Consider the following 24100-nt stretch of genomic DNA (forward strand, 5'->3'; position numbering starts at 1 on the left):
TAGCACTCACTCTGCAGCTACCACTCAGCTCCTATTAGAGGATTATAACTTGTTATTTATGAGCGTTAATGCCATCCAGACACAATTTTAAAGTCTCCCAGGAAGTGTTAAAAATGCTAAAAACGTTGCCGTGGTAGCAGACATATTATATTTAGTAAATGATCTCTGAAGTATTCTATTGCATTAGTTAAGCATTCCACTATATTTATAATACTCATTTTTGTTTTTGAAGGAAACCATCAGCATCCAGTGTACAAATAACAGCAGGAGAACAAAAAGCTCACACTCAGTGGAGGATCCTTCAGGAAGTTGTGTGTTGACATAGTCAGTTAAGGTGTTATAAACACTTCTTTTGAATGTGGAAAGCAGAACATTAAAAACAGTATGAAGTTTCTTATTTCTTTTGTCTGAGCTCCAGAGTTATGCATGCTAAAAGAACTTGTAAACTAAAAGGTACACATTGTATACAGATGAATAAAAATATAGCCCTAACTCACATTTGTAAAGTATCTGCTTTTGTTCTTTGAACAGTAACAGCACAACGTATTTTGTTGGGAATTATTTTATTTGGATTATAGCAATTAGTATCACTGATCAGTAGGCCAAATCCAGGCAGAGAGCACATAACCAATTTCACAAGGCAACAACACGGACTAGTATTTTAGCATACAAACCATTTCACTGCATTATCAAGTTGAAATATCTTTCAACCATGCATAAAAAAAATCTATGCTTAGTCTTTCAGAGCTCCAGGTAATACCAGATTCCTAAATATACAAAAAATACATTTAACTTATAATAATCTTAGTGAATCAGACTTATAAAATTACAATTTTATTCTTCACAACATAGAAAAAAAATACAAAAATGACTGTATATAGTTTTCACCCAAGTTTCACTGACATATACATCAAAATATATGATTTGATGTATACTCATGAAAATTTTAAGCTGAAAGGTTTTAAAATGACACTGCAGATTGGTCCACACAAACGCCAACCTTCACAATGGTAAGAGACCCTCTGATAAAAACATCACATTGTGAAAAATTACAATTTACCTGCACTGTAACCTGCATTCTTAGTGTAATGTACAATTATGAACATTTCTACAATTCCAGTTGTAACTACACACTGGTGCAAACCTTGGTCTTTTGGAGGGTAGTGACTAAGTTAGTAGTGACTAACTCAGAGCTGGCAGGGTAGAACATAAAGTGCTGTCAATTGAACAGTGCACACAACAGAGAGTACCAAAGCAGGGGAGGGAGGCCTGCTGGTTTGGATAGGCTGAGAGAGAACATGCAAGCCAAGTAAACAGTCTGTGGGGAAAATAAACCCCTCTGCATCTGTGACACAGCACCAATCAAAGCTTCTATTATAGAGTTCATGGAAACCACTTTATAGTTTCAGTGACAGAGGAGGGGAAACTTCTTTTACAAGGAGAAACCCCACATGTGTCAGCAAAATCAGTATTAGGGAAAAATCCAAGCAGTTTTAGGGCATCACACTATAGTTCTCTCTCAAGATCACCTTTCAGTGATTTCCACAGAAGATAAACTTGAAAAAGCACTGCAAGATGAAGCCCTGAATTTTTGTACATAGTAACTGCATGTTCAGACTTCAGAATCTAATTTATAAATCAACTTTGCTGGTAAGAATTCTTACAGTGAAAGCAACGTCTTTTGAAAGGAAAAGTAACTCGATTTTCTTTTAAAAGGCCATAGTTTATTTGCATTTGTATCATAAATTGATATTTCCAATTAAAGTAAATATTCCATAATAAAGCCTATTCAGCAAAGGTGTTGGTTGTAGAAGCTTTCTCCCTACTGGCAGCTTGCTCTGCTTTTCCATGGTGCCAATGCTATCTGCTGTAGATCTGTACTGTATCTTTCTCATCAACAGAGCCAGGAGTTTGGTTCATGCAGTATTACACAGCCATTTTTTATCTCCAAATTGGACCAATAAATTTGAAACCAAATCTTTTATTTGGGCAAAGAAATCAAATAAAGAGAAGTTCAGGAGCTGAGCACTGACAATATCCAGTAACCTAAGTACATCAGGATATCACATCTTTTAGGTGACACCCTTCAGAAATATTGACACTAACTTTTTTAATAGCAAGTATAAGAAAAAGGAGATGTTTTGTTCATAGGTGGAAGTTCACACTTTCAAACAGTAAGTTCAGAATAATACAACAAAAGCACATAACCTAATACAGAAATTAATTGAACTGTTGCATCTTTGAACCCAAAACCATTTTGAGGTTGTGTATGGCCACAGTAAGAGAATCACAGAATTGTTTGGTTTGGAAAAGACCTCTAAGATTGAGTCCAACATTATCCTAATACTGCAAAATCCCAGTAAACCATGTCCCCAAGCACCACATCTTCAGTTTTTTTTTAAATACTTTCAGGGATGTGACTATCACTTCCCTGGGCAACTTGTTCCAATGCTTGACAATCCTTTCCCATGAAGAAATTTTTCCTAATATCCCATCTAGACCTTTCTTGGCACAACACAAGGCAGTATCCTCTAGTCCTATTGCTTGTAACTTGGGAGACAAGTCCAACACCCAACCTCCTGTGTTTTTTAATCCAGTCAATAATTGGCTCCAAAATGCTGAAAATAGAAGCAAAGATTATTATTGTCTCTTGTCCTCTCTCTGCTTATAATAGTCCTGTTTGTGTTGAACAGGAAAGGCTCTATATAGTGGGAGTTAGGAAAATTCAGTCCTTTTGATGGAGCCAAAGAAAATTACTGAAAAATACCAAGTTTAGTTATTTTTATTTTTTAATATAGCTCTAACAAGCATAAACCTAAATAATTGTAAATCTAGCTCTTCCCATCTGCTAGAACAGAGAGCCTGTGTCCTCAGTACTTCCTGGCTGCGTTCAGGGAGAGCTGGGATGTGTCAAACACAACCGGGCTGTTGTCTCACCACCAGGGGAGGTGCTGGCAGGCACAGGAGGCAGCACTGCAGGTAGCTTGGGAGTGACCACACCTCTTTTATGCACTAAATCATGTAATGAGGGAAGCCAGAGAAGCCCACATGGTCTTGTCTAATGACACTGACTGGATGCAGACAGGACTATTTAGCCATCAATTCCTAACAGAGTAAAGCCATAACCTACATTTCCTTCAGTCTCTGCTGGATATTCACTCCTTTCCCTTTTCCTTTTGCTCCTATCATTCCCCACCCTTCTACTCCCAGTCAGAAGTTCCTTCTAGACTTTGGGCACAGCTCACAGAGCACTAGTGCTTTCTGCCTCACCACAAGGCTTTTTCAGCTCTTTCATTTTCCTTTTACCTTCCCAAGGGAAGGTTAAGCCTGAGAACTCAGAGAAAGCACCTAGGAGAATTTATAGTAAAAAAGGGAGAACTGCACCTGTTTCTGGGTGACCTACCTCCTTATATTTAGCTTCATTGCTGATACCACTAGAAGTGTTACAGTTAGTATTAATTTTGGGGGTTTTTTTCACATGTAAAAAAGTATTCAGGGATATAGTACTTGGGGTAGTTCTAATGTTTCAGAGAAGAATTACAGCCTCTGAATTAATGTTAGCATTTGAGTGATCAGCTTAAACAAGATCTTCAGAGAACACACTCTGGGGTCAGAAACTGTACTGTTTAAATTCCTAAAGAAGCACGTTCCCCTAATTTTCTGTAACTGGATTCTTGTTCTTGTTCCCATTCATCTTTTAGATATACAACCTACCTTTCTAAATTTGATACTTTGCCCAGGTTACATTCTCCACTGAAGTCTCTGACATTATCCTGAAGTATTCCAGAGCATATTGTTTGCTTTCACAGCAATACATACACTTTCTGGCATGCAGTCAAGCACTTAAAAAAGAGGTATCAGTAATATAATCCCAATTCAGGCATTTAGTGGGTACAACTTCATCACTCATACTGCAACCTTCAGGCATTTAATAATAAATGAAAACCATTTAGCACATCATTTAAGGAAAAGGTTAACTGCCAAGCCATATAAAGTTAAAGTTTTCTGAAGCACTGCAAGCTGAAAATTATTTCAGTGTTTGACATCCTGGAATTTCACTGAAATCAGATTTACTGGTTATTCTCACTAAATTATTGGTCTTTTACCTCTGACTTATCTTGGTATACTCTTTACAAATGTGCTGGGTATTGAAAAACTGCAGCATTTTGATGTTTGAAAAGTTCTGAAAAAGAGTTGGAATTACTCCGACTTCTTATGTTCTTCAGTGTGGGAGAGGACCTTTCGCCTCTGATGCAGCATGTGGAAATACAGCTGAGGGAAGACTGAGGAGAAAACAGACTCAGGTCAATGAAGTGTGAAGAGAGGCCTGCAAGATGCACAGTCACACGGTCAAGGTCACCAATTCTCTATTAAAGGATGTGCTTATCCACTTTTTGCTTAAGTTATCTATTGACTTTTACACTCTAAAGAGATGAACTGATATTGTTCTTAGGCTTCAGGTACTATTATTTTTTTTGTTAGAGCAATCAGATTTTTAATTGAACGCAAAATGTCTTTTTTAACTCTAAACATAGAAGCAGATGACAAAAGTTGCCTTAACTGCATGCACACAATACAAAGAAAAACAGAGTGCAGGGCAGAAAAAGTCCTTCAAGAAAAATTTCCAGATTTGATTTTTTTTTTCCTAATTCTAGTGTCACTTTTTCAGACTCTAAGGCATTTTATACACATCAGTGCCTCTTTCATCGCTCTCTATTCACAGCTTTTTCTCTTCCTTTTTCTAAGACTATGGCACACAGTATGTTTGCAGAACAACAAAGTAGGGGATGGAAAACATACAAACAGCAAAAGCAGAAATTTCCATGAGATACTAAACCTTTGTGAACCATGCAAAAATTAAGCACAGTCATCAGCAGGCTAAATGGGTTACTTCTGTGTATGTTAATCCCACAACTGTTTGCTTTCCCCAGTACAGCTGTTAATACTAAGAAATCTAACAAACTCATACTTACTTGGAATGTAAGAGATCATGACCAGGATCAGGAATGTATAGTAGTCAAATGAGAAATTGTACTTGTTAGGTAAACTAATGGAATACAAGCCAGATTGCCTGACGAAGGGTAATGCAGCATATATTGTGAGTAGTTCACCTGAGACTCCCATTGGATACAACACTATAAACAAAGTGTACCTAGAATGAAACATACATAGAAAGAATTAAAAGTTATGACAAAACCAGACAAAATATTTGTTAAATGACATTAGAGATACTCAAATTTTGAATTCTCCACTCAGTATTTGTTTTTCTTAGATCTTATTTGATTAGAGCACAGTTAGGTATGAACATTATTGCAAGGTAAGTATTCAAATCAGCAATTGTTTGGAAATATTTAAAGATGGTATCTGAGAATCTAAAAACTATCTTTAAAACTATTCTCCACACACACCCATTTTATTATATTGATTTTTGAACTCTTTGGTAGAGGTTGTTTTACTACTTAAAACAGGGCCAAATATAGTTGATGTAAATCAATGAGCCTAAATATTATTTCAAGGACAACCACTGGATTCAAGAATTACTGATAAATGTCAGTTTACTTACTGGCGTCCCTACTGTTTAATATCAGTTTCTTACATACAATTACTTTGTAAATGGAACTGAGTTCAGACAAACTACTCTTTCAGCTTGCAATGCAGTAGATTTTTGTAACCTGAAAATCTGCTGGAAGGAAGCAAGGCAGTCACGTTTACAAACAGGGCAATTACCTGAAGGCAGAATCTAATTTTTTGCACTGCAACTACTTTACAAGATAAATATCCCTGTCAGATCAGTGCTTTGAGGCTGTAATTTTTGTTATGCTACCGACCTGGCCCATTTGATGAGGTAAGGGAGATGGTTTAACAAGCTAAACGTGTAAAAAGAGTAACGGATTATCTCGGTGATTGTCCAGGCCACTACAAACAAGAGGACACTGTCTTCAGTTTGTACCTGTGAGAATGGAAAAAAGGCTTCGTATGAACTTGAGCATTACCAGTTACTCACCAGACCCAAGAAAACCTCACAAATCAATTCCTGTGGGTTGCTTTACTGCATCATTTTAGAGAACAGACTTCAAGAATGAGCTAAAAAGCAACATTAGTAACAACAGCAAAAAGCCTTTCTTACTGTGCTCTGTATTTTCCTAGTTGCTTAAGAATAGCTCTGCTTCATGATTGGGTAACTTAAGATCTCATATGCTGTGTAAGGTAAACGGGTACAAGAAACCCCTGGAATGCTGAGTATAATTCTGAACTCTTCCCATTCTTGTAAAGCACCAACCAGCTTCAGTCCTGTGATGTCTCCTAGTGCAGAAAGAATGGCTTAACACTTGATACCTGATTTATACTTAATATTCTGATACTAGCTTATAGTACTTCTGAGCATAAGCACTGTTTTTCTTTTTCTGAGCAGAAACTGGGTCCTACTTTTGAGCATCAGCAAAACAGCTAACACCAGATCCCAGACTGGGAGGAGAGAACGATGCTCAGATTTTCTCACCTCAGGTAAGCTTGGTGGGTACCCAATTCACTGTTCCTTGCTCCATTTTCTGCATATTGTAACTAGCATAGCTCCTCTAATGTTACCCTCAAGGCAGTATCATGTTTCACTGCTTTACACCTCTTGGAGCTTTTATGTCAGTCACACATCAGTGAACCAGCTGGAACTCCATCCACATTGTTACCCTGAGATCAGCTCAGCTGGTCTGAGCGTGGCACTGACAGTGCCAAGGTTGTGGATTTGATCCCTGCATGGGCCATTCATTTAGGAGCTGGACTCAGTGATCCTTATGGGTCCCTTCAAGCTCAAAATATTCTGTAATTAACTGCCTCTATCTGTAGTATTTATAATGTCAATCCTCAAAAGCATGTACTTTAAGAGTTATATTTATTAGGTTATAGAGCATCATTAAGAGGTTCAAGTTCAGATGGATCAAGTACATGAGGGGTCACATACCCACCATACAAACTCTTGAGGAAGCAGACATGATTTTTATGTGCCCTTCTCCCTCTCTTCCTCCCTCCCTCCCTTCTTCAACAGAATTCCCAGTGGTATGAGCACCTTAAGCCCAAATTCAGTGCTGGACCATGGGAACAAAAAGACCTCAACCACAGGGGCCCATTTTCTCTTTTCCTCCAACTCTTGAAAAAAGGGAAAAGGAAGTCAGATGTGGGTGGTGCACTCCATTAATCTTGGACAAAGTACAAACCAACAGAAAAAAAGGAACAAGAACATATATATATATATATGTATATACACACACTTATATGTATTGTATGTATGTGTGTGTATATATATATCTATATATATATATATATATATATATATATACACACGATCAAAAGCTTTTTAACAGTAAGGGACTGATTATATACTTTGGGGTAAAAAAAGGGATTTCTTTTTCAAGGGAATTACCCAGAAAAAGCTTTGTTACATACTGCAAAACCCAGAAAAATTTATACAGAAATCTTGAGCTATCCTGGAATGCAGAGCTGCTGGTAAGCTGTATTGTGCTGTAAATCCATGTTCTGCTGTGTGTAACATTTCAGGTCACTTTCACTGCATTTTGCAGCAAAAGCACATTATTCTTTTTCCACATTCTGATAATTTGTTTATATATTAATCTCCCTTACATCATCACAAAACAGCAAAATCCAAAAATTATTTAAAGATTTTCAGAGAAGAGACCAAACCTATTTTTACACATTGCTGCAGGATCCTAATCATGTTTGAGGTCTGCTTTATAAGCAAGACATAGCTCTCAACACGGAAAAGCGAGCAGCACTTCCCAGATGCTGGTGGTCCAAAGGAGGAACGTGCTTGACAAGCACTCCAGAGCTGCATCTCCTGGTCAAATTGGGAGTAGCAGCTTAGTGATGAGTTCACCTAAACCTCTGAGTCACAGGCTTCAACCTGTGCTTTAAATCCCACTTCCTTCCCTAGCTATGGAAATCAATAAAGTCAAAACCCCAAAGTTTGTAGCTTGAAGTAGCATCCAAGGATATGAGCAAGGACAAGAAACTGGGATGCTACCAGTGGATCACCTACATGGAAGTAGAAAATTACAGCAGTTACAGTCCAGTTCTATCACATGACATCTCTAACACTGCCTTCAAGGTCTGGTCTCCCCCCTTTCTTCTGGACTATAAGTTATTAAAACAGTTCACACCATTAGGAAACACACATCCCTGTTAGGTCACTTAAAGGATCACTAATAAAGCCTTCACAGTTTGTGTCCCTATTTAAGGAAGAAAGAAGACTGGAAACTGCTGGTTATCATTATAAAGTCTGTTTCTTGCACACTCACATAGCTGTCACAGTCTGTCACTATCAGAACACATCTTTAACAGTATTTCAGTACTTCAGATAAAGATGACTGAGATGTACATTACAAAACTGATTCACAAAACCATTTCTCAGGGGTCTTTTTCTCTTAGCCTCTGCTAATGCTGCATTTGCATCATTCCTCCTCCAGGCTGAAGATAGGGCAAATACACAACAGATCTTTAATAAACCACTAAGGCCAATGCTCCCTGAGAATTCAATTCTTCTTCCACTACTTCTTTTCATGCCAGTCCTTTAAGGAAGTTTTAGACACAAGTCAAAACACATTTTACACTTTATTTACACCTTATCTGTCCAACTCTCTTAATAGGGGTCAATCAAACAATAGGCATAATTTTTTGGCATATGTTTAAAGCCAACATATCATCAAGGGGGGTCCTGAATGTATTTCAGCTTTTCTGTGAATAGCAGAAAATGTTTGCTAAAATATGAAAGAAACCACTGTCTTTTAAGATGCAAAGATGAGAACTGGGAGTTGACAAAATAAAGCCTGAGTGGTTTTTAATGTTCTCCTTAAGATTGGAAAGGGAAATTTCTCTATGTTAAGAGCAACAGTTTGACAAATTTGCAGAAAATTTCAGCCAAACACATAATTAAGCAATCCAATGCAGAAGAGCAAAACCAGCAGCACTATGCAAGTGTAATGATGGAAAATATTGAAACAGCACGTCTCTCTCCAAAGAGCTCGTTCTCTGGTACAGTAATTAAAAAATAAAACATAAAATTAAGGGGCGGGGGGGAAGGAAGTTCCACGGTAGGCACAAAAGGCCTGACAGACTATTGTGTTGTATGGTATTGCTTTAACTTTACATATATATAAAGCAGTCATGAATCAGGTTTTTCAACTGTACTAAGCTATTCAGAGTTCTGACCCTTCCAGCATGGACTTTTTACTACAACTTTGTCCTAAATATCTTAATATGTTCTTCCCTCTTTTAAGTAAGTATGCTTTACTACTGATTGAAGATATCAATTCCCAACTGCAGTCCCAACTAGAGTCCAAATTACTAGCTCCATATGCTGTATAAGTTGTTTTCACAGCATCTCTTGCCTCTATGCTCTACAAAAGTTCCTCTAAATATACATTACACTTATTTGCAACTTATCTGTAACTGAGCTCAATGGGATAAGCAATAAATGCCTGCTGACACCATTTTTAAATACACATCAGAACTGGCTGCAGAATTATCTATCTGAATGGAACTCCATGAAGGCCTGCCATGATGTCACCAGATGATCTCATTGCTCACACAAATTCAAAAAGACATCTTTTCAACTGAAGGGCACTTTCTCTTCTCCTATGCCTACATACTCCCAGCCCTTCATACCAGCCTGCTCGTTCTCCACCCTCCTTTGTAGGGGAAACAGCAAAATTCACTTAACTGGTTCCTTTCTGACATAATAGCCAGCACTGATGACATGCCAGGCCCTCCTCCACAACACCAACAACTGCTCCTACAGTGCAGGTAAGGAGAATCTCAGTGTGAAGTGCTTTAACATTTGCCATGCTTCAACATTTACTGTGAACAACTTCATATTGAGTTTAACAACACATCAGCACTGAAGTCAACAAAAAGCACAAACATGTTAGTGGCAAGAAGCATGCTTCAAATCACATCACATTTCTAGAAGTGTATCCTGACAGAAGGAGGGATGCAAAACACATTTCTTCTTTAAGCTGTATTATATATGAAAACAGTTTGGAAAAGCAAGATACTGAACAAGTCTCACTCAAAAAGTTAAAGAGGAAAACTGCGTTTTATTTTACAAGGACCTCATCATGCAACTGCATCGCTTACAAGTTCCACAAAGCTGTGTGAGAATTTAATCCTGGCCTTCACCATGGAGCTCATTGGTGCAGACAGCCCTTTAGAGAAAGTAGAACACTTGTGACACTTGCAGTATGTCTGCCCAGGTGAGCCTGCAGGCCCCCTGGTTGGGGGAAGGGGAGGGGTCAGAATACAGCCTCTCATTTGATTTATTAGCTCTAAGTCACAGTTCAGAAATTCATCACAGGGTTCCTCATCCTCACCATTCTTATACCCACTTTCTAAGACATCAAAAAAGTAACACATAGCACAGTCTCTTGCAAGACTTTAACTAAAAGACCACACAGGTGTGAGGAAAAATATCTGCATGGAATGTTGTTGAAAGAATCCTTCTTAAAAGTCAAATGTTGGGCTAAACTCATTGCTACTATTTCGTTGTTTTTTTCTGGTAAGAATGTGGGCATAAGCTTCAAAAAAACCTAACTCACAACCATTATTATAGGTTTTTCTTTGATGCCTAACAGGCAACACATGGAATCATTCTAATCCATCCAATCTAACCTTTAATATTTGGGTTACTTCAAAACCAAGAGGCAATTCATAAAAACAGATTATCATTGTTCTTTATGAAGCATCAGATATCCTGACACGTATACATAACAAGCAAAACTCCAAGAGTATTTATTTTAAAGTATTTTATACATATATATAAAATCTAATGTCTTGAAATGATGGTGGGGGTTTTATTTTTTTCTTTTTTGGTTTTCTAAACTTAGTACTTATTTCTGGTGAATTAACAGAGACCAGAGTACATTAATTTGCACCAACATGGAAGTCCATTAGAAAATAGGTTTTCTGTTTCTTGAGAAAAATAACATTCCTCCAAGTAGCATGAAACTACAGCTTCACATGAACAAGCATCACAAAACATCACCAGAAAGGACTGTTAATTGCTAGGAACTACAGTGACCAGCATGTCTGGTACCAGGTTTGGAGGAAGGAAGAAAAAGAAGCTTCCCTCAAGACTTTGTAGTAATACAAGTTCCTTAAGCCATTCTCCACATCAAGTCACAAATAATCTCATGCATAAAGTGACTGTCACTTATTTCAGGCACCATGCTGACGCCGGTATCAAGACTAACTTCTTTCTTTAATGAGAAGAAAAACAACAAGATTAGCTGGCTAACATTACAGCAAAGATGCAGCATATTTGGGCTACTACAAGGATTCAGATTACATGAATCAGTCACCATAACCTGTACCAATTAAAGCATGTCTAGATTTTAAAACAGCTGTCAGGAATAATCTTCAAAAAAATGGGTTCCAAAGGATTCTAAAGAGAGCTGCATAAAATACAGTATTATTTGGTGTGGTGAGCCCTGAGAAAAAACACAGCCCCCAGAAATTACCTATGTTTGAATAAAAGAAAATTGAATGAAGGACAGAGGGAAAATTATCCTGGAGAGTGACAACGGAGAGCATGGAGGCACTGTTGTGCACAAACAACTAAGGGGGAGTTTCAGATGCCACAGGAAGTGAATTGCATATGCAGGAGGGCAATGAAATTTTGCTTTTAATTATGGCACTAATGAGATGAACACTAGAAGGCTGTACCAAATTCTGTGTTCTGTATTACACACTGGAACCTGTTTAACTGTCAGTAAGGAGTGCAGAATCTATCCAGGAGCTAGATGTCTTACAGAGAGAATAAGACCTTGCTCCATTTGACTGTCAACAAAAGATGACATTAGATCTATTTTTTTTTTTTTATCCACAGAAATTCATATGAACAATTTCCCATGTTGGGATACAAACAGAAGACATTTTAAGGAAAATAAGACAGCAATCAACACTTGCTTTTCAGCATGGACCAACAGTTTGTCTATCAATATGTAGCTTGACTTACCTCTTTTACACTATGTGTTACTGCCCATGTCAGGAAAACCCTTGACATCACTTGGAAAGCAGTCAGAACAACAGAAGAGGGAACAATGCCTGGAAGATATTTTGTAATTAGTAAATATTCCTAACTGACAGGGTGGGAAATAAAACACAGCTAAATCAAAGTCCAGTTATTTGGAATTTCTGGAAGGAAAACATTTAATTTTTTTTAAATTTGGAAATATGAAGTCAGTGTGTTCATACAGTGTAATGCAGTGCAATCCCCTGACAAGGCTTTCTGCATCAAAATGCAAACAAATGTAATTGATCTTGTTGCAATCACAGCACATTTCTCAATACACAGAACAGCTCAATAAGAATTTCAAACAGCTTCTGGGATACAGTCTTTCAAATAAATCTTGTTTTATTAAAATATCCAAGATACTCTTCATTACTATGATTTAAAAAGTAAAAATGATAAATATGTTTTGCACTGTATATCCCAAAAAAAACAGCCATCAAAAATTTCAAGTGTTTTTTCAGAAACAGTAATTAGCCCATATTTTGATAGATGCAAAGTTTGCAATTCCTTCCTGGAAATACAACTCAAAAAAAAAAAAAAAACCAAAAACAAAAACAAAACCCAAACCATCCAACCAACCGACACAACCCTGCAACAAACAAAGCCCAGGGAACACCTGATGCACTGGCAGGTACAGAAGCAACCTGGAAGATTTTTCTCAAGGAAGCAGATACCACTGGTTCTTCCAGCCAAGTTCTGAGGTACCAACTGGCCTGCCAGTAAAAGGATCCTACACAACCAGGTCTGACAGAGCAGAAATAGTTTTAGACTGCAAGATAACACAAAATTTCTAAACTTCCCATCACAAAGTTTTATTTTCTTCCAATAGCTAAATGATAGAGAGCAGGTGCAGCTGCTAAGATACAGTAAAAAATGCCTGTAAAGCTAATGCAAACCACAAGCAACACAAGCCTCAGAAAAGATGTAGAGACCAAAGACGAAAATGAGATAGGAAGAAAGAATAAGAAAAGTCAAAAGCAAGTTTCAACTTGAATTATTATTCAATTATTATTATTCAGTTTGAATTATCTTCATTGACACGTTTGGCTTCCTTGAGAGGAAAAATGAAAATCCTACAAGCATAGTTCTCTTCAGTTTTATCATGTTTTCTTGGTCTCTGGGCTACACATTGCCTCCTTTCCAGGTAGAGCTCTGTATTTTTAAAATCTTTGCCATATGTCAAAGTTTTGTTCTCAACAATGCTTCACAGAGACATTCCCCTATCAATCTTTGTATTTTGAAGGACTTGCCTCCCAGATGCTAAGCTAGCATTTCAGATTCTACTGAAAAGATGTGGAAAGTTATGCTGATACACACAGCCATCTGTCACACATAAACCCTCCCACTGACAGAGAATTGCAGCTCTAGTTAGAGCAATTAGTTCAGCAGGGGCAAAGGAATCTGTGAATTCCCTGTTTCTCCTTGCATAGAAACTTTTGCTAGAGTCAGTAGGACTGCAGCAGACAGCAGCAATGCATCCAGCTGTGCAAAACCCCCCTACTTTACTTAGCTGACAAACACTTCCATTAACAGAAAAACATACAATCCGCAGCCAGTTTTAAGAAAACCAGTCTTTTGCAAAAGAGCTTTGTAAGGGAAAGCAAAAAGAGAGAATAATAAGGGCATAAAATGCTGCCACTTTCCCCTAATGGCTCTCTCTAATATTAAATTGTGCTACTAAGGAAGACATGGGCTAAAAGGATCCACACCTCAAAACAACTGAACCAGAATGATTAGCTTTGCACACAAGCAGGCTGTATAATCATCTTATTTGTTGTTCTGCATCAGTCTGGAAGGTGAGACACAGGACTGTCTCCTGCTACTCACAGATTTGATGGACATAGACACCCAAGTGCGAGGAAATGAGAATCCAACTACATTTTTTACATTCTTAGATTCTAGTAGATGCTGGTGTCTGCACACCAGTTTAGCTTAAGAAAATAGCAGAGCATTAGGGATTTAGGATGGTAAAACCAGCACCTTATCTGCAAAGTTTTCTCTCCAGTGTTCCAAGATTCCACTTCTCCTTCTTGCTACTTGTTAAATAAGACCTTAAAACTGGGACATTTTAATATTAATTTTCGGCAATTTTTAAAAGAAGTATGGTTTATTCTGGTAAAAAACAGTAACTGAGATTTAGTAAAATTAAACAGTGCTGGAAGGATGGCCTTGGCAGCACAGGTAAACAGATGATAAACACAGTTGACTCTGAGAAGCCTTTACATGCATTTGAGGTGTATATGATCATTCATTTCTTGGGATGATCTGTGCAGTTTATGAACTGCCTTTTTAAGACATTTTCAGAGTAACTGGATGATCCATGAGAGCCAGAACTATTCCATCAACGACAGAACCAGACTGCCCTCTGCTGACACATTCCTAGCACCAGTTCTCCCAACACCTCACGTGGTTATTAAAACACCCCACAGAACTCACTATATAACCCCACAATCTAACACCTCCTGCAATATTTGGCTGACTGAACAATGATGGAAAAACAGCAAGTTTGTAGTTGCAGCTTCAGGAACCTCAACGTCATCTCACTCTTTAAACAGTGGCTAGTGAACATTCAGTTAGGAGCTGAAGCACTTTTATTCTTTTGTGACTTTTCAAATTAGGGAGCAAAAAACTAGAATGTATTTCAAACAAAAATTAGTAAGTGATGAAAGAATTAAATTTGGCAATTCACAGACTAACTTTTTTCTTGCTAATATATTGCTAAAAGTGCAGTCTTCTACAGAAATAATAAACTGAAAATTTGCAAGCTTACCAAGTGCACAGTGCAGAATCTAGAACAAAAAAAAAAAAGAAATTCAAATCACTAATATTTCAAATTAAGCAATTCAGACACACATTTAGTTCTGTTACAAGATCTTAAGATTCAGTATTTGCATTTCAATGATTAATATTTAGCTCTGCTCCCCAAGCTAAATAACAGACAGTAAAACTTCCCTCATGACTTGCTAAAAGGAAAATTCAGCTTTTGTGTAAGAATTAAAGTAGAATTAAAGTAAGTGTAAAAAATACAACACATTCATGCAAATATTAGTAATGCCAGGGAATAGGACTACACCCACCTCAAGCAAAGCTCCAGTTTGGAAGAATTTCAGGGGCTTTTCTATTGAATAGTAAAGGCTGTGGTAGCTGCCTTTAGCCAGATATGCTCGAACTAGACCAACTGCAATAACAAGCCACCTGAAAGAGAGAAAAAAGGGAACATCAAGCATACAATAAGTAAGAGAAATCTTTAATCCCTTTTTCAATACTTGAGAAAACAACAGGCAGAACTGTCCTGAAATACACTAACTCTGCAACACTGGAAATGTTAAATACTTGCATCTTCTACAAATGTATCCAAGAGAAAGATGATGCATTTTTAAGCATTTTTCAGCACCAACATGGTACCAATATCTATAATGTCTCCATTTATTTTTCAGTGAGGTCTATTTAATTTAGTTATGGAATGTATTCATGGCAAATCAGTATTTTGTTTAGTTTGAGCAAAAAACCCCTGACAGCTAGTCAGAGACTTCTGACCAACTTACAGCAGCATGACATAAACAAGATTCAGAAGGCATTGATTTTAACATTTCAGTTCAAAGTAAACCCCTAGACTTCATGAGAGGTCATCCAGCTTAGTTGGTAACATATATTAATGAGAAATAGTTACAGATAAATAACTGCAAGGAAACTGAGCTTGCTAAAGACTTGAAGGAAGCATGGCCATTCCCCTCCCAGTTTTCCTTTATAACCAACAAATATATCTGAGCCTATGTTAGTGCTTATGTAACTGCAAGTGTCTGTGAACAATGTGACCCTGTTGATTTTCCCTTCAGGTAATTTAAACAAACCTAAAAATTTTTCATCCTGGCTGATGAAGCTTTTGCTAACTACCACAGCTGTCCAGAGCTGGTGCTTGCCCACAACATGAGAAATTCTTCAGCTGAGTCTATGCCAAGCCACAAACCCAAGGTGAGTGGTCAACCCTGGCCAAATACTTTGCATTTGAAAGTAGTATTTACAGTTAACTTCAGTTTCTAATTACTTTTGGCAAATATGGGAAGAAGGAGTTGGTTGGTCAAGAAGAATCCTTAACAGAGGCTCCCAAACTTTTCACTGACAGGCTCATCCTGGCTGTCTTACACCCAACTACTCTGAAGGCCACTTAATTTTCCCTCCATCTCCCTCCGAACCCCTCACGTAAATCACCAAGTGTCTCTGCTAACCATTCACCTCAATGTGCAGACATGTAGCAAGCCCCCTGACTCCACAATAGTTTTTACCCTTTGGAAAAAAGTGTGTAGCTGTGTTTTTGTAACAGGGATGATGAAGAAACTCCCTTTATTAATAGCATATTAGAGTCTTACAAGTACTACATTAGCTTGGATGTTGCAAGTATGTGCACATATTATCTCAAATATAGTAATTGTTTGAAACACATAGCAAAGTTCAGATTTTTCAACAATAAGTAATTCTGGCACCCAAGTCTGTGTTTGTAACAAAATCTGTTAGAAGAAAGAAAGCTAATTAATTTCTGCCTTAACTTCTGGAAGACATGCACCAAAGAAAAGCAGAGGGAGTGGGAAAGAAAAGAGAAACAAGCCCTCCCTTTTTTTCAGAGAGACAAGTTATTTCAGTTAAAGCCATCTTGTGACCAAAGGACAAACATTTGCCAAGTAATTGCTGTTTACAAAGAGTAAATCAGATTCATTTTCTATTTGGACTTACAGTGTAGAATAAACCAGTAAGCACTGCAGTATTAGTGATTCTCCCCTGCAACACCAACTGCTTCTTCTTTACAACAGGAAATCAGAGCAGGTTGACATTGGGCTCTTCTTATCTGTCAAGTTTCTCTGTTTTTCCTGATCTTCCATGTTTGTTGAGAAACTGCAGAATTGAGCAATTTCTCCAATTGCACAAGATGCCACTTCTTGGCTGTGCCTGCATACCTTTCTCACCTGAACTGAGAGACTGGTAAATCCCACGGCTCCCAGAGGAGCTCCAGCCTTTTGCTCACCTCCACCCTCGTGCCAGATCACTGCCTCTAGCAAGACTGTACCTTCCATTCCATTTACTATCCTTCAAAAAGCATTTAATATAGATCAGAGCACAAATCCCTATGAAATTAAAAGCTAAGTTTGTGCTGAAGCTTTTAGTACCTCTGTCCAGCTTCTGTGATTCTTAAATAGTTCTTCACCCTCTAAGGCTAGACAAAATGGAACAGGAGAAGGTGAAAGCAAGGAAATCAGCTGAAATAGAACTTGGCGAGAAGTTTAGAAGGGCAGCAAAAGGCACCACTGTCTCATGAATGCTCATTTCTCTGACCTACACACTGAACTCTACTTGATAGCCCAGCTGGAGTTACATTTCATTAAATTACTGCTACCCTGTCTGTAAACTCCAAAGTGGATGACTACCATTCTTTGATTAATCCCAAACAAGAAAAATGAATACTGCACACAAAGAACATTTTATTTTCATTTGGTCAGACTTGATAGACAAGCTTTGTGCTCAGGTCCTTAGGCTAACTCCCTTGACTCTCTCACAGGTCACAAAAACATATTTGCTTATGCAAAGTTTACAGAGGTTCTGTAACATTTATGCAAAAGAATACAGCAGAGCTGTGCAGTGAGTGCACCTGAAAGGGAGAAGTGTACTTTGACTCTCAACAACCACTCACTGAAGACACGGACAATGAAACTCATAATCCGGAACACTCTTTGCTCAACACTGATTAACACAAACTCTTGCAAATTCAAAAGCTATTACATTACCATCGACCTTGTTGAGTGAAATCCTTTTTAAACTCATTGTTTATACCACCACCAGCTACTTATACCCAGAAGTACTAGTCAGTTACAGCACTTGACTAAAAATAAGAAACTTAATCACCTTTTAAAGCAGCTTATGTAACGTTTACATTCAGCTCTAACAGCATGCCCTCTCTCCCCACACAGCACTATTCAGTGATTTTGGTCAAACACAGTTTTCAGGAAAAATAATTTCTATGCTGCATCTATGCCTCCAGAATGTGCTTCCTCAGGTCAGGCATGACTACACAGCTTCACACTGTGATGGGAAAAGAGTCTGCCTGAACACAAGAGAAGCAAGATGCAGAGCTTTCTGCAGCTTAAGGCTTTGAACCATGGGCAATAAACCTGAGCAAGTACAGCTGAGAACCAACTGCAGTGCTGGTTATTCCCTGCTGTACCATGTTGGTCCCACTTCTGAAAAAAACAAACACGAACCAAATGGTAAGTGCATGCAGCTCCAGCCAGGGATCCACAAACACACATGCTTTTTCAACTGTTTTGCTCTTGTAAAAAAAAACACTGTATCATTTTTTTATGCAGGAATCCACACACTACGTGCACTACAGCATAAAACCAGAAATAAGATCTATTATTTTTGGAGTAAGTTCTGTTTTCTTTAGCTAAGTCAAGATAAATGCAAAGTAAATACAGTGGCTATGCTGATTTTTTTCAACTATTACTTGACCCATTTTAAATAAAGTAAATAGTCAAGGCAATTGTGGTTTTAAAACACTTACTTTAGTACCTATTTACTGCACGACAATGTTGTTGTGTACTTCAGTTTATAAGCCTTTTATAAACCAAGCAAACCACTTCAAAAAAATCCCATGTGCTGTTAGAGCATCACTTCATCATACGGGCACCTTGAACTTCTTTGGTTTTTCTTTTCATAATTCTCTTTCCAAGGCAGAGCAGCCTTTAGAGAAACTAAGTCTGAGCACTCTGGTTGACACGGGGTCAGTAAATAATCACTGCCAACAGCTGTGTATCAATCTTTTTGATTTTTTCATCTGAACAACTGAGCTTCTGTCAACCAGCTCCAGAAAACTACCCCTTTTAAAGGTTTAATGATAATAAGAAACAAACTGAGCTTTTTTGCTAAGCTCAGCCTTGTATATTGTGGAATCTCAGCAGTGTCCAGGGAAAGCATAAACTCCTCATCCATTTGAAGAGAAATTATCAGTGAGAGCCCCCAGTGACCTACCCCAAAAGAAAAGTGAGAGACAACAGAGATGTGACCATGGCCACAGAGCTCATACATTTGGTAACTCCCCAAATTGCAGAAATCACAGTCTGATCACAACCAAGTCCAGAGAAAAGCAGCTCATGTTAAAGCACCATAAATCACATCCCACCCAAGAGTGGAATTTTCTAAAACATTTGGTGTAAATCAAGAAAATGGGTAACACTGTGATCAAGATTTACATGGCAACAGAAAGCTAAATAGAGGTTTATGTTATTTATTTCTGAGGTTTCCAGCGCTCTAATTTTTTTAAATTTTTTTCTTCTGAAGAAACAGAAATTTCCCATGCTCAGAAGCTTGCATGCCATAACAAAAAGTTCATGACCACAAAGAAAGCTTTCTATTTATACCACAGCTTCATTCTCAGGTTTTTTATATCTTTTATAAACACACAAGTGAATTGCATATGAGCAGCAAAACAAGCAGAGAAATGCTTTTATTTCTTAGAAAAGTTCAGAGGTGAACTTGTTAACATAGTGCAGGGACACCACAACAAAACTGAAAAACCCTTCTGACTGCTTGCAATGTGTTGTATTACTCATGCAATTATTTAGGAAACAACAGATTACTTAAACTGGTGGCTAATTATCCTTGCCCTTTGAGTGAAATACTCTCCAAATATCCTGTGGAGCCATAAACCTGCTCAGTAACATTTCAGAATAACACATCTGTTGGGTAACAGTGTATCAAGCACCTCACAAGAACTGAGCTCTCCTCACTCCCCCACCTTTGATCCAGACAAGTGTAAATATCTTGTAAGCTGAAATAGCACCAGCTGCCACCAGCAAAGACAGGAATCTTCATTTCAACTGCCTTACTGAAGTGAATTGTATCTGTATTAATTTACACTAACTTCCTCCCCAAAATGTGACATTACTGGGTTTCCTCATCTTCTCACCTGCAATGGTTTATCTACACACTCATTTGGGATCCATTTTAAAGGCTCTGTTCTATTCCCACACAAATAGCCTCAATCTTTCAAAAGATGGTTTTATTTTTATCTAGATTCCAGTGAGATACCACAGCCAGAATTAATTCTTAAAAAAAAAAAAAACAAAACCAAAAAACCCTCCTTTTCTTTTGAAAGGAGAAAGAGACTCCCCAGTTGTTGCTATTTTAATTTTTGTAGCTAAGAACACACCTGAACGAGCACCAATTGGCCCCAGCCTGCATCGTACCATGCAAGGCAAGCGCAGAGCGCCAAGCTGGTCCAGGAGCTCGCGTGTCCCAAAAGCAGCTTCCAGCCTCAAATTACAGAGCAGCAGAAGGGTTTATGGAGAAACCTTGCAGGGCTCAAGACCTTTGCCTTTAATTACTGCTGTGGATAAATTCCCTGTATTTAAGATCACCTCTCTAGTGAAAATTGCTGGAATCCACATCACAGACACGGTGATGCGTGAACGTACAGCCACTCTGACGTGAGAATTGCTGCAGAGCGAATTAAGGAGTCACCCGTGAAACACGGCAGCTCCCAGGGAACACTCACTTGCGCTGCTGTGCAGAACTCCTTCTGCAAGGGGCAGGGAGGCCGGGCTGCGGCCGGGCAGCGCGGAGGGGTCACAGCGGGCCAGGAGCTGCCGAGGGCTCCACAGGCTGGGCAGGGCCGCGCAGGGCCAGGCCCGGGACACCCGGCCCGGAACACGGCCACAGGGCACGGTGGAGAGCCGGGACAGAGGGACGGCAGCAGAGCATGGACGGGCGGGAGCCCCTCCCTCTCCAGCACGAGGACCAGCGAGCGAGAGGAGCCGGCCGCTCGCTGCAGCGTACCCAAAGTGCGAGGCAGGGCCTCCGACAGCACGGGGGGCGCGGGGCACAGCCCCGGATCCGGACCCGGCACCGGGCGGTGCAGCCGCACGGGCTCGGGCAGATCGCAGCGCGGGCACGGCGGCGGGAGAGGCCGCTGCTCTCGGCCCGGCCCCGCTCCCTGCCCTGTGGGGCAGCCGCCCTGCCCTGCCCTGCCCTGCCCTGCCCTGCCCTGCCCTCCCTGCCCCTCCGGACCCACCCGCGGCCGCAGCCCGGCCGAGCGCAGCGCCCGCGCCCCGGCGGCGGTCGGGGCCGGGGAACCCCGCGAGCGACCCCGCCGCGTTCTTACCCCGCCGTCATCACCACGTTGTAGATAACGAGGTAGCCCGTGGCCAGCGCGCCCGGGCCCTTCCTGCGCCGCGCCTGCTGCCCGCCGTAGCCGTTGTCCGCCCGGTTGCCGCCGCTGCCGGCCGCCGCCATCTCGCGGCTCCCGCGCCCCTCCCGCTGCCGGCGCTCGGCGCGCGCGGGGCGGGACTTCCCGCGGGCCTGGCCGGACCGGCCCCGCGCAGGCGCACTGCTGCCGGCCGGGCCGGGCCCGGAGCCCGGGGCCCGGGGCTCGGGGGGCGCTCCCGGGCCGGGGTCCGCGGGCTGCTCGCTCGCTTTTTAGGACTGGGTCAAAACGCCCCTCTGCAGGGAGGAGTAGGTCTGCCGTGTCCTTAGAAACGTTAATAGCGTTAGTTGGTGAGGTTATTTTTGGAGTATCTCGTAGGTTTTCTTCACTTTTGTAATATAGTTCAGAGGAGAGAAGACTGAGAGGCGATCTCTATTAATGCACACAAATATCTCAAAGGCAGGTGTCAAGAGGATGGTGCCAGACATTTCGGTGGTGCCCGGCCACAGGACACGGAGCCGTGGCCATAAACTAAACCAGAAGGAGTTTGACCTCAACATGAGGAAGAACTTCTTTACACCGAGGGTGGCAGAGCACTTGAACAGGCTGCCCGGCAAAGGTGTGGAGTCTCCCTCTCTGGGGGCATCCCAAACACACCTGGACAGTGTCACCTGCTCAGTGACCCTGCCTGGGCAGGGCGTTGGACTGGATGATCTCCAGAGCCTCTTCCCGCCTTAACAATTCTGCGATGCTGTGTGAATAAGTTGCAGCTCATTTCCTGCTGAAGGTCTTTTACAAGAACAAAAGCCTGGAAAGCATTACTTATCCAGCGACAAACATTAAAGCATCCTTGTCAGGGCAGACAGAACTGCCTTTCTGAACAGCCACAAAAGAAGAATTTTATTTTTTTTTTCTCCCTTACAGGAATTGTAAACACGACTTGGAATTACTTCTCCACTCCTGTAAACATCACAGTTTATTTCCCATACATGTCGTTGTGCATTCCCGTTATGAGCAGTGCAGAATAACAGCATAAGCCTCACTCCCCATCTCAGAAAATTCTGCTTCCATGTGAGTATTTTTGTGGCCTAATAAATGCATGTGCATGTCTCCTGCAGACAATAGGGCTTAAAATGCAAAGATGATTTATGAGAAGTCCGTTTACAAACAGCTATGTTTTAGTGCAATATTTCAGTAAACATACTGAGAAATTTTAGAGAAATCATTCATTATTCATATATGTGAGTAAATAAAAAAAGATCTCTGTTTACAAAGTCTGACAGTCACTGCAGAGGAGAGGGCTGTGCAGTCCAGTGCTCTCTTCCTTGTCAGCAAAGGGATGCAGGGGCACAGCCGACTGCATGCTGTGCATGCAATCAGCAAAGGTCTCCTCATCAACAGAAATGTGCACAGGATGCTTGGGAGGTTGGACAGAATGGTCATTAAGTAAATTAAGTTTCTGAAAATCCAGGAACACAAGTAGTGAAAAACAGCAGTCAGTCCTAAATTCTCCACTGTCTCTTGAGAAGACTGAATGTCATACAAAAGAAATACAAGGAGAATTAAGTGGTCCACCTCAGGCAGAACCAGTGTCTTGCATAACCTCTGCTATTGGGGTTTCATCCCAATGACACCTCAAGAGTGGATTTCTGCAAAATTTTACAACTAAGGCAAGGTTTATAGAAAGAGATAATGCCTTTTATTTGACCACAACTGGCAAAATGAGACGGGGTTCAAGTACATAAATTATCTTTCTTCAGTGGAAATAGAATTCTATTCTTCAAACAAAACAAAAAATTCAAGGTCAAATATAGCTTGGAGTCAATTGCTCAGAGCTGAATCAGATGCATGTCACATAATTTTGGAAGTAGAAGTCATTGTTTCCTGCAGACTAGATTGGATGTTAAAAGGAAGCTAGAAGGAGATGGTAAACTCCAAGGAGTTTCCTTGGGGCAAAAGAAAAAGAGGCAGTCTATAGCCTAGGGAACACAAAAGGACTAATGAAGGAGGAGAGGGAAGGGAAGATCTGTGCAGGAACAGCCATTCTGAGTCTGGGCTTTGATACCCAGTACGTGCACCCCCAGACCTTGCTGTGAGCAGCCCAGCAGATCCAGACCTTTTCCTGCTTCAGGCGTGTGCTTACCTGGGTGGAACCAGCAGTCACTGAACAAAGCCAGGAACACTCACAAGACAGTGGGGCACACCTTGCAGAGAGAGCTGTTTGACGGGCTGAGGATTTGCTCAAGAAGCATGTTGCTACAAGCAGGGTGTTTGCACATCCTTCGCTTTAAGGAGAAGTGTGGTCCTGCTTGGTCTGTGGTGATGTGGGCTGCACGTTAGCAGAAGTCTGAATAAAGGCAGCATGAGCGGATTTGTCTTTATCTCTGTCTTTACAGTTTTTAGAAACATTGGTGTAAGTCCATACCTACATTGAGACTTCCCTGATTTCTTTTTCTCTCTTCCTCCCACAGTCTTTCAGAACTCTACATTTCCCCATCGTACAGGAATTCCCAGTTGTGAAACAAACCCAGAGCTGCCCTTGTGCCCCATTCGTGTTCCCACTGAGGCCTGTGATGATGCTGGAGACATGGCAGAGCACGGGGCCAGGAGTGCCAGCCCCAGGCTGTAGCTGGTGGTGCTGGGGCAGAGCAGCCTCCGCACAGCACGAGCCGGGCCAGGAGAAGGGCAGCAGCACCACAGACATCAGGGAGGCTCCACTGTTGCCACCTCATGGGTTTGTGTGGCCAGCAGCTATGAGGGACAGGAGGAGAGGCTTGGCCAAGGTGAACACGGTGACGCTGCAATAGAGCATACGAGGAGTGTGCTTTGTGGTA

At 40.5% G+C, this 24100-nt stretch overlaps 1 protein-coding gene across 2 annotated transcripts; it reads right to left on the bottom strand.

Annotated features, from left to right (window-relative positions):
* Positions 1–1713: 1713 nt before the first annotated feature.
* HACD2 (3-hydroxyacyl-CoA dehydratase 2) lies at positions 1714–21355 on the bottom strand. Of its 2 annotated transcripts, none has more exons than XM_062498066.1 (7): positions 21225–21355; positions 15154–15271; positions 14847–14865; positions 12020–12108; positions 5829–5950; positions 4974–5152; positions 1714–4283 (listed from the first exon to the last, which is right to left on the bottom strand). In XM_062498066.1, exons 1-7 carry the CDS (start codon positions 21353–21355, stop codon positions 4201–4203), a joined length of 741 nt encoding a protein of 246 aa, XP_062354050.1. In that variant the 3' UTR covers positions 1714–4200. The 2 variants fall into 2 exon arrangements, with proteins under 2 accessions (XP_062354050.1, XP_062354051.1); XM_062498067.1 differs by lacking the exon at positions 21225–21355 and adding an exon at positions 18999–19054.
* Between the last annotated feature and the right edge of the window lie 2745 nt (positions 21356–24100).

This window comes from Cinclus cinclus, chromosome 9 (assembly GCF_963662255.1).
Source record: "Cinclus cinclus chromosome 9, bCinCin1.1, whole genome shotgun sequence".
Taxonomy (NCBI): domain Eukaryota; kingdom Metazoa; phylum Chordata; class Aves; order Passeriformes; family Cinclidae; genus Cinclus; species Cinclus cinclus.